This window comes from Echinops telfairi, unplaced genomic scaffold, assembly GCF_000313985.2.
Source record: "Echinops telfairi isolate 266 unplaced genomic scaffold, ASM31398v2 ScPeMD7_9;HRSCAF=40, whole genome shotgun sequence".
Classification (NCBI taxonomy): Eukaryota; Metazoa; Chordata; class Mammalia; order Afrosoricida; family Tenrecidae; genus Echinops; species Echinops telfairi.
In genome coordinates this window covers 7049218-7062013 of record NW_022103906.1, presented here as the reverse complement: position 1 = coordinate 7062013, position 12796 = coordinate 7049218, and the positions used below count along the sequence as shown (strand labels likewise).

General features: G+C 36.8%; 1 protein-coding gene across 1 annotated transcript in view; it reads left to right on the top strand.

The window, feature by feature from the left end:
* Nucleotides 1-12796, top strand: part of CSMD1 (CUB and Sushi multiple domains 1) — a 2262799-nt gene that overhangs the window by 1797418 nt on the left and 452585 nt on the right. The window contains exon 18 of the mRNA XM_045286696.1: nt 7356-7544. Within this exon, the coding sequence (XP_045142631.1) occupies nt 7356-7544 (189 nt within the window). The remainder of the gene's footprint in view (nt 1-7355; nt 7545-12796) is intronic.

Here is a 12796-nt window from a genome sequence, read left to right as displayed (position 1 = left end):
AAAAACATGCTTAGGATAATTTGTGATAGTGATTTGTTAGTCCACCATTGGCTAGAAAACATGTGTAACTAAGAGAAGAAAAGGAATTAAAACTAAGCAAGCTCTTGCCATATGCCAAATAACGATTGAAAATATTTTGACAGTTGTTTAAAAAATATTCAAAAGCTACTGTTAAGCATATTTAAGAACAATTGTTAAAAGATTATAGTGGAATATATTTTGTAAGAACGCTACAACTTTAAGCATTCGTTTCCATTTTTGTTTCCAGAAATCCAAATTTGGTTCTTGCATTTAGCTTCTGACCTTATGAATTCAAGTCACAACATTATTTTCTAACAATACTTATAAAAGTATACATCTCGAACGTAGAAGGGGGTTCTTCTTGGGAATGCATTTATTTACCAATCGCTCTACTCTCAGATTAGAATGAAATAGGAGGGATCATTCTCTTGCCAGGTGCTGTCGAGTCAGTCTTGACTCATGGTGACCCTGTATGTATAACAGAGTGTAGCACTGCTGGGCCCGGTGCCATTTCTCAATCACCGTTACGTTGAGCACCAGGTGGAAGCTTATGTACCAATCCAGGCCTTTGACCATCTTTTTGCCCACTGAGCTTCCACTTTACTAAGCTCTGCCCCAACTCTTGTCCCAAAGCCTTTAAATGAACTTTTGCCTCAAGACTTAAAATATTTCCAAAACTACAAATGTTAACAATATGTTCTTAATAGCAAAAAAAATTAATCACAAACATTGATATCAAATTCCATTTTAAATTATTGTTTATATTTTATAATATACATGTATATCTAATGACATTATTTTTTAAAAGTGAAGAGTTAACCAGAAAATTTTATACTTCCATCTTTTCATATTTTTCCTCACCACTTTCTTTTCAAGTAAAATACATGTGAATATTAAATTCATCTTAATTTTTAAAACTCCTAAGTATTGAACAGTAAATGTTTTATATTCCCATCCACTTTTAGCAAGGATTACCTGGCCTTTAGTTAAGCAGTTACATTTACATGAAACATACGAGAAAAAGTCATTTCAAGCACTTGTAAATAATAGAATAGGGTTCTTTCTTCTTCCATTTTGTCAGTTTGTTTCTCTCTCATCTTTTTTAGTCATATTTTACCTGTTTCTAATGTCCTTTGCGGGAACCCTGGTGGTGTAATAGTTCGGCCTTCAGCTGCTAGCTGCAAGGTCAACCATTGGAAACCACCAGCTGCTCCTTGGGAGAAAGAGGAGACTTGAAACTCCCATAAAGAGTTACAGTCTCAGAAACCCACAGGGGCTTCTTCCCTGACATGCAGTGTCTCCATGTGTTGGCATCGACTTATGGCAATGAGTCAGGAGATGTGTGTTCTAAGCCCAATATATAGCTATTGCCAACTAGTTTCATTTGCTCATCTAACTTACTTAAATAAAGAAGTTGAGTTTATTCATTCTTTCTTGAAAGTTCGAGAAAGAGAGTAAGTTGATTTTTAAATTCATATTCAGTTTGTTTTATAGAGTGTCCTATTCATTTACCCACAGCTGAAGTGGGGGGAGTGGAGCGGATTAAAAGAGATAGTGAGGTAAACATATTATCCAGATTTTATTTTATCAAGTTCCAAATGATCTTTGTGAAATGTCATCCCAAATCATTTCTATGTGATCTTCTGGTTTAAATCATTATAGTACATTAAATTTTTTTAATTGGGTGATAAGGGCATCACACTGAGCATTTGTTATCTGTTTCGGTATAGATCAATATGTTCTTAAAGAGAAAGGTGGGAATGAGAAGAGGTAACTGAGACAGGATACAACATTTTTATAAGAAACGAGTCAGGAATATCTGGGGGTTTAAGCAGAGGTTCTCAGCTGGTGCACATAAGTGTTACCTGTGGGACTCTAAAGAAAACAGATGCATGCCAGCTCAGATGTTCTAAGTCTCTCTGTCCGTGGGTGGTATCCAGACATAAGTGATTTTATAGAGCTCTGTAATGATTCAGATGGTCACCCCTATTTAAAAAGCATGCTGAAAGGGCACTTTTCCTCAAAGTTTCATGGACATTCCCACTCATCAGAGAAACTTCGTAAAATGAAAACTCTGAAATCTGCAGTGGAGATACTCTTATTTGTTATGTCGATGGTGAAAGCCAGAAGCCTGGATGTGGAGTGAACTCCTCCAGTGATCTGTAATGAAGTGGAGGAGAGACACCTGCCATGCACCTGAATTTCCCATCGACACCACGTCTCACAAGAGCACAAAGAACATGGCAGGGTTACAGGAGGTTAGTGACCTGTAGTCTGTGGGGAGCTAAGGGGAGCCCAGGGAAGGCAGCTGTAATGGGAGAGGAAATGATATGATAATTTTGTATTATACATTGTTTTATACGTATATGCTTATTAAAATGAAGGACGGAGAAATGCAGAGGAAAAAGGGAAACGGGGGAAAGCATGGAAGAGAAAATGCAAACACTGCCCGTCCCAGCATGACTGTGAATATTTCTAGTTCCCTTTGAGGAAATATGCTGTGAAATCAATATTCAGGCAGTCGACAATCGTCATACATGTGTAGCCAATGCAGTTTTAAAAAACAGGGTTGCCTACAAAAGATTTATAGTAAAGTCTTCCTGCCATCTAAAAAAAAGGAATATTGATCATTTGTCGTTCATCTTCTGGCATAAATGGTTGATGTTGTAAGCTTTTGCTTTATAAAATTATTAGTTACAACCTTTCGTACTCAAATAGGCACATGGAAATGTACTGTATAGACACAGCTCTGCAGAAACAGCTGTCAGAGGGGACTCAAGGTTGATCTACTTGTGTAGTGGTTCCGTAAAGTAATATGAACTAATATTAACAGCATTAGCTTTAGAGGCTTGTTCTGAATTGTTTGGCAGAAGGCTTGAAGCCATCTTTTTTCAAGGACTTTACAAAGCAGACCTAGATTGTAGTTCTGTTTTGTGTGCTAAATCTTGTGAATCATTACGATCATAAATATAGCATTCAATTACAGTTTACCCTTTTCTTTTTCTCTTCTGTACAAGGATTGTGGGAGAGTTTCTTTATAGAATAGTAATTGCATTGTCCCTCCAGAGTGATCACTTGCTTTGTTTGTTGTTCTTTAAATCACCACCTAAAAATAGCTGTTTTTCTAGATAATTGCAAAAGAGATTAAAATCTCAAGTGGATGAAGGTTTTCTGTGTGATTTTCAAGCATTTATCAGAAATGCTTACAAAAACGTCTTGTAAACAATACTTTAAGAACAAATATTTACTGCATTTATCATTCTACTATGTGGCCATACATTGTGTTATTTTTAATAAAAACTATGGTAGGGACAGAATGCGTTTTTATGATGTGTGTGCATGTAAAGCTTTGTGAGATCCAATGTGGTTTCTTATGATCAGAAAGATACAGTGGTTCAGATAGAATAGCAGTGATTGCAGTACTGTTGAATACATTCAGGGAAAGAGAGAGATTAGAGTGAAGAAAGAGAGGCAGAAGACGAGACCAGGAATTGGAGTGGAACCGGAGTAATTACTTTGACATAATTGTCTTAATTTCTTGACCTGTTTCCTCATTTGTAAAATGAGTTCTTTATTCTGTATTTTAAATTTTTCCATGGGTTATAACATGGGACTACCCTAAGACCTTGCATATAAAAATTACTTACAGGCTTGTAGTTAAACAAGTGGCCATTTATCAGGGAATCAGCAAAGCACATATAGAAGAAGCACCCCAGCCTGTGTGATCATAATGTGACCATGGATATAGATAGCAGAAAATCAAAAATAAGCAACCAAATCGATGTGAAGGAATGTGGATGTAGTGGAGACCCCAAACCCACCTGTGAGATAACTGGACAGTTACTCTCAGAAGGGCCACACAGAAGAGATGGATTACAAATCCAGGATGCATTAGAGCATCGATGAACCACTTAACGATCCTCTAGTTTTTAAATATTTCCTCCCCCTACTATTATGGTTTCCGTTCTACCTAATTAACCTTGTTTAGGTTTGCATATTTATTTTTATTTTCAAGAACAGAATTTTAAAATATTAATTGATGTATTTTGGTTTCTTTTCTTTTTCTTTTGTATGGACTCAGTTTCACTATGATTTAGAAAAGCCATTAGAATTATTATATATGCGTACATTAATATCTTCTAAAATAATAAGTTGTATTACTGTGATTGACTTTAGAGTGCAGCGAGCATCTTGTTATTTACGAATGACAGAAACCATTCTACATGTAGAACATTCAAATTAACTGGTGTTTCCACAAAATGAGGGACTAATTTGTAGCTTTCTTTATCAGAACTTCTTAAGTCAAGTCCATTGGCTGAGGGAGTTCTTGTCTTGATCAGGGTGCTGCAGACACCATTAGCCATGAGGGTTTGCTAGGGAGTACTAGATACTGCAAAAGTTCAGTCTCTGAGATGCTATTGTAGGTCACCTAAAAAAATGCCTTAGGACTCAGTGGTGTTCACCCTGTGGGTCACGACTCCATTGGGGGTCGAACGACCCTTTCACAGGGATCGCCCAATTCATAACAGTAGCAAAAGTACATTGATGAAGTAGCAGGGGAGATAATTTTATGGTTGGGGGGTCACCACAATATGAGGAATTGTATGAAAGGTTCGTGGCATTAGGAAGGTTGCGAGCCACTGCCTTAGGTGGTATATATGTGTATATTGTGTACGGGTGTGTGTGTGTGAGAGAGAGAGAGAGACTCTGAAAGAATTAGGGTCATTAATATATATGTATTCAAGACAAAGGTGCCTACCTCATTTCTATGTGAATGTAGAGAGCTTGCCATCAAGTCGATGGTGACTCACAGCGCCCCTACAGGACAGGGCAGAACTGCTCCCGTGGTTTAACTGGACTTTACTCTTGACCTTGAGGTTGTTAGGAGCCCAACTTGTAAGCACCATGGAACTCAGACCTTGTATACAGAGACGGAAGCGGTAATTCACATTGCTACTCTGTCTTCTAAAACGTGAAAACAGCATATTGCTCAGGCATTTCTGATTTCTAGACATGTGTCAAGTTTTAGGTAGTTGTTGAAAGTAGTTGTTTGTTTGTTTGTTTTTTAATCATTTTATTAGGGGTTCATACAACTCTTTTTTTTATCCATACACACATCAATTGTGTAAAGCGCATTTGTACATCGTTTCTCAAAACATTTTCTCTCCACTTAAACCCCCCACATTAGGTCCTCATTTTTCCCCTCCCTCCCCGCTCCCCCCCTCCCTCATGAGCCCTTGATAGTTTATAAATGGGTATTTTGTCATAGCTTGCCCTGTCCGACGTCTCCCTTCATCCACTTTTCGGTTGTCTGTCCCCCAGGGAGGAGGCCACACACAGTTCCATGTAATCGGTTCCCTCTTTCCTACCCATTCTCCCTTTACCCTCCCTGTTTTGCCACTCACACCACTGGTCCTATAGGGGTCATCCGTCCTGGATTCCCTGTATTTTCAGTTCCTATCTGTACCAGTGTACCTCCTCTGGTCTAGCCAGACTTGCAAGATCCAATTCGAGTCATGGTAGTGGGAGTGGGGAGGAAACATTTAGGAACTAGAGGAAAGTTGTATTTAAGAGAAAGCTTTTAGAGAAACATTTTTTCTGTTGTCTTTTCCCCTCTATGTTTTTTTTCTGTTTGTTTAATCTAACCATTTTACTGTAATATTTTCTCCCTATATATCAGTTTGGCTGTTCTACATATGTTGGTTATAATTTCTAATTACACTAATTGTCTTATTGTTTATTAAAACAAATAATCATTCCTAAGTGATTTTATGTATATTGCTTAATGAGGGAAGGTATATTCATAGTTTATGTCACTCAAACGTTGGTGAAATGTATATAATAACTCAAAATTGGCATTCCAAGATCAATTTTGAGAGCTAAATAGTGTAAATATGGGTGATATTTAAAAGTGTTCGTTCATAGCTTAGATCTGAATGGACACGCACTAAAGTTCCCTGAGTGTGCTGTGAAGTAACTGCCGTGTTTGTTCTTTGTTTTCTCCTTCGTCAGACATACACTTTGCAATGAAACTCTCTACTCTTACTCTCATTTTCTCCTCTATTTAAATTCTCACATTATTCTAAAAATAGAGAGAAAAGCATGACAATCTTATAATGACATAATCACTTGACTTTATATAGCATTTTATTTTTTCTCACATTTTCAGCATAGGCTAATTGTAGCTATCTCAAAAGCAGCTGACTTAAGTGCAAATTTTAGGGGAGGGAAAATATGAAGACATGGACCAGTTTTAGAAGAAGCGACTCTAGTGCAGATGCCAATCTCATTACATATACATTTGGCGGGGTATATTTTTGCATATATATGAATGTTGAAGATGACTGACAACAGCTAACTGAAATACAGTATATAAAAAAGAGGAAGAGGGGAAAAGGTGAAATATAAAACCTAAAGAAACTTTGATTTTACTTACCATAGTTCATTAGTGTTCAAATAAGTAATGTAAGATTCAAAGGGGTCAACTAATTATTCCTATATCTGAAAAGTGTATCTGAATGTTAAAAAAGAAAAACTCATATCTGAGACAAAGGAAAACAGAATAAAAGTCAAAGAAAATGAATTTCAAGGATTTCATTCTACTTGGGTCATCGCTCAACACGCAAGGAAGCAGCAATCACAAAATTAAACACATTGTATTGAATAAAAAAACTGCCAAGGACCTCTTTAAAAGCAAAAATGTCACTAAGATGTACCTGATCCACACCATGATCTTTTCAATCACTTCGTGTGCAGATGAGAAGTGGACATCGAATAAGGAACGCAGGAAAAAATGGACACATTCCAATTGTGTTGATGAAGAATAAGGCCTATGTGATAGACTGGCAGAAGAATGAATACATCAGTCTTTGAGAACATATAGCCACTGTGCTCCACAGAAACACTGATAGTGAACTTCATCAAGCGTGATTTGCCCATCTGTCATCTGGAAAGACTCATCGTTAGAAATGAACACTATGTTCCCTTAAAATTCAGTAAACAAAGAGAGATTCTCAATGGAATGGACTGACAAAAAAGTACAATGAATCCAAACATTTACTAAAGATTGTGAGGATGTTTCTAAATCAGATCATGTTTTCTTATGTTATATGTAAACTCACCATAAATCAAAGACAACGCAAAGCCAATTAACAATGATGGTAAAAAATATGAATATCATTATATATATGCAAAATGTTTTCAGGTATCAGGCGATCTGGAATGTTAGGCAAATGATTTTGCAAATCCATTAATGTAATGTCTATACCTTTTCCAATATTTAACCCTACGTTTCTGCCATTTTTATTCATAACTTCTTTTTATTATGCATTTAGGCGTAACGTTAGAGTCAGATTCGTGCCTTGATCCGGGAATCCCTGTGAATGGTCATCGGCAAGGCAATCACTTTGGCATTGGAGCTACAGTGACGTTCAGCTGTGATCCAGGGTATACATTAAGCGATGATGAGCCCCTTGTCTGTGAGAGGAGCCATCAGTGGAACCACGCGTTACCCAGCTGTGATGGTAGGTCGCCCTCAATGAAATACAAAATCAAATAGAAATGCAGAGAAAATACAAATCTTTGAATAGTTTAATTTAGTGATGTGGTAGAACATGAGTAAAGTGTGCCAAAAAATCGTTATACCTTAATTGTTGCTATTCACACGTGAAGTTTACCCTAAAAATGAGGTCTGCTTCTTTTAGGTAGAAGGTGTTTGAAAATAACATGAAATTACAGTTAATCTTTCTTTCAACTTTACATCTCAAATACTCAAACTTAATTGAGCTTAGTGATTCATGTTTTCCCTTATGGAATTTATTCATATCAGGCTGCAAAATAGCAGTACTGACAATATATACTTATTCACTTGAATATTCTCATATTTAGAATATAGGTAATCTAGGTTGTGAGATCTGGTTGTCCTTTGGCTCAGGCCCAAACCTCAAAAAATTTCTCTAAGTTTTACTTGACCTGAACAAATTTGCTCTTGGAAATCTGAAATACATAATAATGGTTTTGATTGACACATATGATGGTAATATAGTAGAGAGTCATAAATATATTAAGTAAATGGGTTATTTATCATAATTTCCATAAAAATTAGGCTTTTGAGAAAGAACATTATCAAAGTACAACATTAATATTTGGACAAAGAAAAAATTATTGTCACTTTTCCCTCAATTTTTAACACTTTAGCTTTTGTTTTTGTAACATGATACTTTCATGAAAACCTTGACTTTTTAAAAATGTGTACTCAAAATAAGAGGATGTATGTGTTTTTAGTGGAATGATTATGCTTTTCTGCAGACCACTCAAAACCTTTGAATTTCATCTTCAAACAAACAAGTGATATTTGATATATGTACTTAAAAATATAGGTGGGCAGCACAGAGGGGCTGAAGGTTGAGGAAGTTTTAAAAATTCACATAAGCAATTGCGGCAGAATGCTGGATTCAAAGCAATAAACGATGCAATTGGGAAATGAGTTTCCTGTCAGTAGAAGTGCCATTTAGATGGATCTTATGTATTGGGGCAGAACTGCCAGGTACATGGCTTATTTTTTTTGTTGTTGTTCTTGTTGTTCTTGTTTTTTAAAACACATATGTGAAATGACCCCTTAGTTGCTCTATAGATGAAATGAAGGATTTTTTTTTTCATTAATATAAGTTAAAATCCTGTTCTCTCACTGTATTCATTCCTTTTCCTTGGGGGAAGAAAAAAAACTTTTGTTGATAATTGTGGTTTTGAATCGGGTTCCTCTCAAAATGTATATCCAAATTAAAATATCCTCCATAAATGCTTGACTTAACATTGGTAACTCTTTTAAAAAAATATTTCAGGATCTGAACAAAATTATTTTTACATCCATCCAGCAACCTGGGATGATCTTTCCATGGTCTTAATGTCTTCTTCGCTCTACCAGATACATACATATTTATTCTTCTGGTGGGGGCTGAATCATTCTCTTTTCACAAGACAAACTTGCAGTTGACCTCCACCAAAAACTCACTAGAATTACTTTAGGTCACCAGCATGACCAGATTTATGACCCCCCCCCTATTTCCTGACATACAATTCCATAATGTTTAATCTTAAACATATATCGAGTTTATATATATGTATGTCTTGTGTCCATATACTTATCATATATTATATATACAGATACATACTTTTACACACAATAATATTACCACCTTGGTTTTTAGCCTTTTATGAACAGTCAAACACACGTGTCACTCCACAGGAGAAACAAGGCGGTCTGCTTCCATAAGATTGGCAGTCCCAGAAATATCAGATAGGCTAACTATAAATCAGTATTGACTTAATGTGAGTGGGTTTGTTTTTGGTTTTAGTCAATAGGAATTAAGGAAGATATGACCTTAGTGTTTGGTGAAGGAATATTAAGCAGACATAGCTGAAACTATTGATTTAAATAGTGTAATTCTTGTTTTCCTTTTCAATCTTAAGCCTATTATATTTTATTACAATAAACACTTGATAACCCTTTAAAATGTCATAGCTTTTAAAAAGAATAAACTGATAACCAGTTAGAACATACTAGATCACAATAAGGAGAGAGAAACGACATCAGTATATTTCACATTCACATTGCATTGCTTCAAATGATTGCTGATCTTTCTGCTTCAGCATCTTTATATTTTGAAAATTAACAAGATTGGTATTGGGAAATTATCCTCCTTTTATTTTTATGGAATGTATACATGCAAGAAAAGCTTCAGAATTTTTTAATAAATTAACTTTATTTGTAAACTCCAATTTTTCCACACACATATATGAAACGCACAACCTTCCTCTAGTTCTTAAACGCTTCCTCCCCCAAACTATCATGATCCCAATTCTACTTTACAAACCTGGTTAGACCAGAGGATGCACAGTGGTGCAGATGGGAACAGGAAACACAGGGAATCCAGGACAGATGAACCCCTCAGGAACAGGGGTGAGAGTGGGGATACTGGGAGGGAAGGGGGGATAGAAAGGGGGAACAGATCACAAGGATCTACATATAACCTCCTCCCTGGGGGGTGGGCAACAAAAGGGTGGGTGAAGGGAGACGCCACGCTGGGCAGTGTAAGTTAAGATAAAATATTAATTTATAAATTATTAAGGGTTCATGAGGGAGTGGGGAGCAGGGAGGAAGGGGGAGGGGGAAGAGGAAAATGAGGAGCTGATTCCAGGAACCCAAGCGGAAAGCAAGTTTTGAGAATGATGAGGACAATGAATGTATAAGTGTGCTTTACACAATTGATGTATGTGTGGATTGTGATGAGTTGTATGAGCCCCAATAAAATGATTAAAAAGAAAAGAGAAAAGAAAGAAAAACCAACTGTATTTACAACCACGTCATTAAAAGGCTTGCACTTTACTAGTAGTAGGATGGGCTTATTTATAAAGAACACATGATGCTTTTAGATACAGCAATGTGATTGAGAATAAATAAATGAAACAGATGACAATTCAGAATCTTCAAAATTTGGGGCAGCAGCCTTTGAGATGCACCTTTAAAAATAATGTTGAGGAGAGAGTACAGGATTTAAAACAAGGCAGTGCTATGAGAAACACTACCATTTGTCTGTCTGTCTGTTGAACCACAGTGACTTGCATTTTGCTATGATATGAGGCTGGGAGCTATGTCTCCAGGGTTTCAAATGCCATCGGGGTCACCCGAGTTCTCAGGGCTTCTAAGGAGATTCCAGACTAGGAACAAGGAGCAAGCTTTCCACTTGAAAGATCACTTACTGAAAAGCTTATGAAGAGCAGTGAGACCTGGTCTGACAAAGGGCTGAAAGATGGAACAGGCAGTCCACAGGTGAAGGATAAACGACTGAAACCCTTTAAAAAGAAGGGGAATCTTGCCAGATAGACGGCCTGCAGACGAGCTCCTCAGGCTGCAAGGCACTCACAATGTGACAGGGCATCAAAACATGATGCCTCCTCAGCATAGAATCAATCAGAGTCAAGTAAAACTTGTGAGATATTCATTTGCTGATGGGGCACAACTCGACGGGAGAAGAAACTGCAAGTGCCCACTAATGACAGGACAGTGGAACATGCTCATTATGAATGTGGGAAAATGGAATCACAAACCACATGGAATTCCTATACCAGGTATTAGTGAAATAGACAAGTGTTCGGAATTTTGATCAATCACGTGGATGACTAGGTCAGGAAAGGAACTTTAAGGCGGTTGGCCTAGCATGCAGCATCAAGGGCTGATTCTGTACAATGAATAATTCAGGTTATATGATATGCAGTCAGCCTACATTGGCCCAATATCTCTCACTCATTAGGGCTTTAAAAAATTAGTACCAGAGGCTAATCAAAGAGACTATTAATGGAAGAGTGTTATGCCCCAGGGGGATGATTGAAATACTCTGCCATAAATTAATGAGGAGATTTTGAAAAGGAGCCAAAGGCAGATTGAAACAAACATAGGTCCAGGAATGGGTTTGTGGCTCACACAAAATCCTAGCTCCAACTTAAGAACAATTAGTTCTTATATCATGGGCCTGCTCGAAACTCACCCTCAAGAAGAGAACACAGACGATAAGAGTGCTATAGCAAAATGTGGTGAAGAAATTAGATGGTGCCCGGCTATCAGATAAAATAGCATCTAGGGTCTTAAGAGTTTGTTTCTGAACAAGAAGCAATCTAAGTGAGATGTCAATTAAGTCCACATGAAAGAAGCATGCTAACTTCTATCAACAAAAGCTTGTAAATCATGTCATCTGAAGTTGAAGGGAGGAATAGTATCAGAGCCTAAATTGTGTGAATCCATTTTGCAAAAGGCTTGCATGACAATGGGAACCCAAGATACATTTGTGGAATCTGCATAGGAAATCAGCCCCCAGTGATTTCCCTCTATCCATAACAGAGGGATGGGAGGAAAGTGGTTACTAAACAGGGTGCATTGAGAGCTGAGTATAGAAGATCAAAGGGATAAACCTGACTTGGACAGCTAAAATCTTTTCAGTTGATCCCTCCTTATGATGCACGTTAGGTTTGATCTGGTTTCCACCATACACTTTATATTTTTGTTTTTGTTTTTGGTTCTTATTGGGGTTTATCTCAGATGAGTTGGGAGTCACCCTCTTGAATTTTGTTGTATGTTATTCTGTTTTATCAGTATATGAAACCCAATATTGATGATGAGTCGATAGAGACAATAAGTGGAATAAGAGTGCCTGGTGGGTACAATGGTGGTGGGATGGGTGAGGTAAAGGGGAGCTGATGTCAAGGAGTTCATGAAGGAAAAGAATGTTTCCAACTAATAGTGATAGAAATTGTACAATAATGCTTGATATGATTTAACTATGGAATGATATGGTATCTATATTAACTCCAAATAAAATGGTTTGAAGGAAAATAAAAAAGAAGACCATTTCAAGATCTATCTTGAAGTTAACACTGTCGATGATAGATAATATCTATATGCCTTCAAGGACGTCCAGTTGATAATCTTCTATTGAAGTTTACCCACCAATTATTAAACCTGCTGATTAAGAAATTGAAGAATTCTACTCCTTCCATCTTCAAGTGATGCATTTAAGATGGATTGATTGATAAGTATTGGTGATTGGAATGAGAATGTCAACAGCAAAGAGAAAAGTTCAGTAGTTGGAAATTATAGCCTTGGTGATAGGAATGAAGCTGAAGATGGCATGATAGAATTTTGCAAGGCCAAATCCTTTTTCATTGAAAATAATTTGTTTTATTTTTCAATGATATTAATGGTTACTATGAACATTCGTGGGAA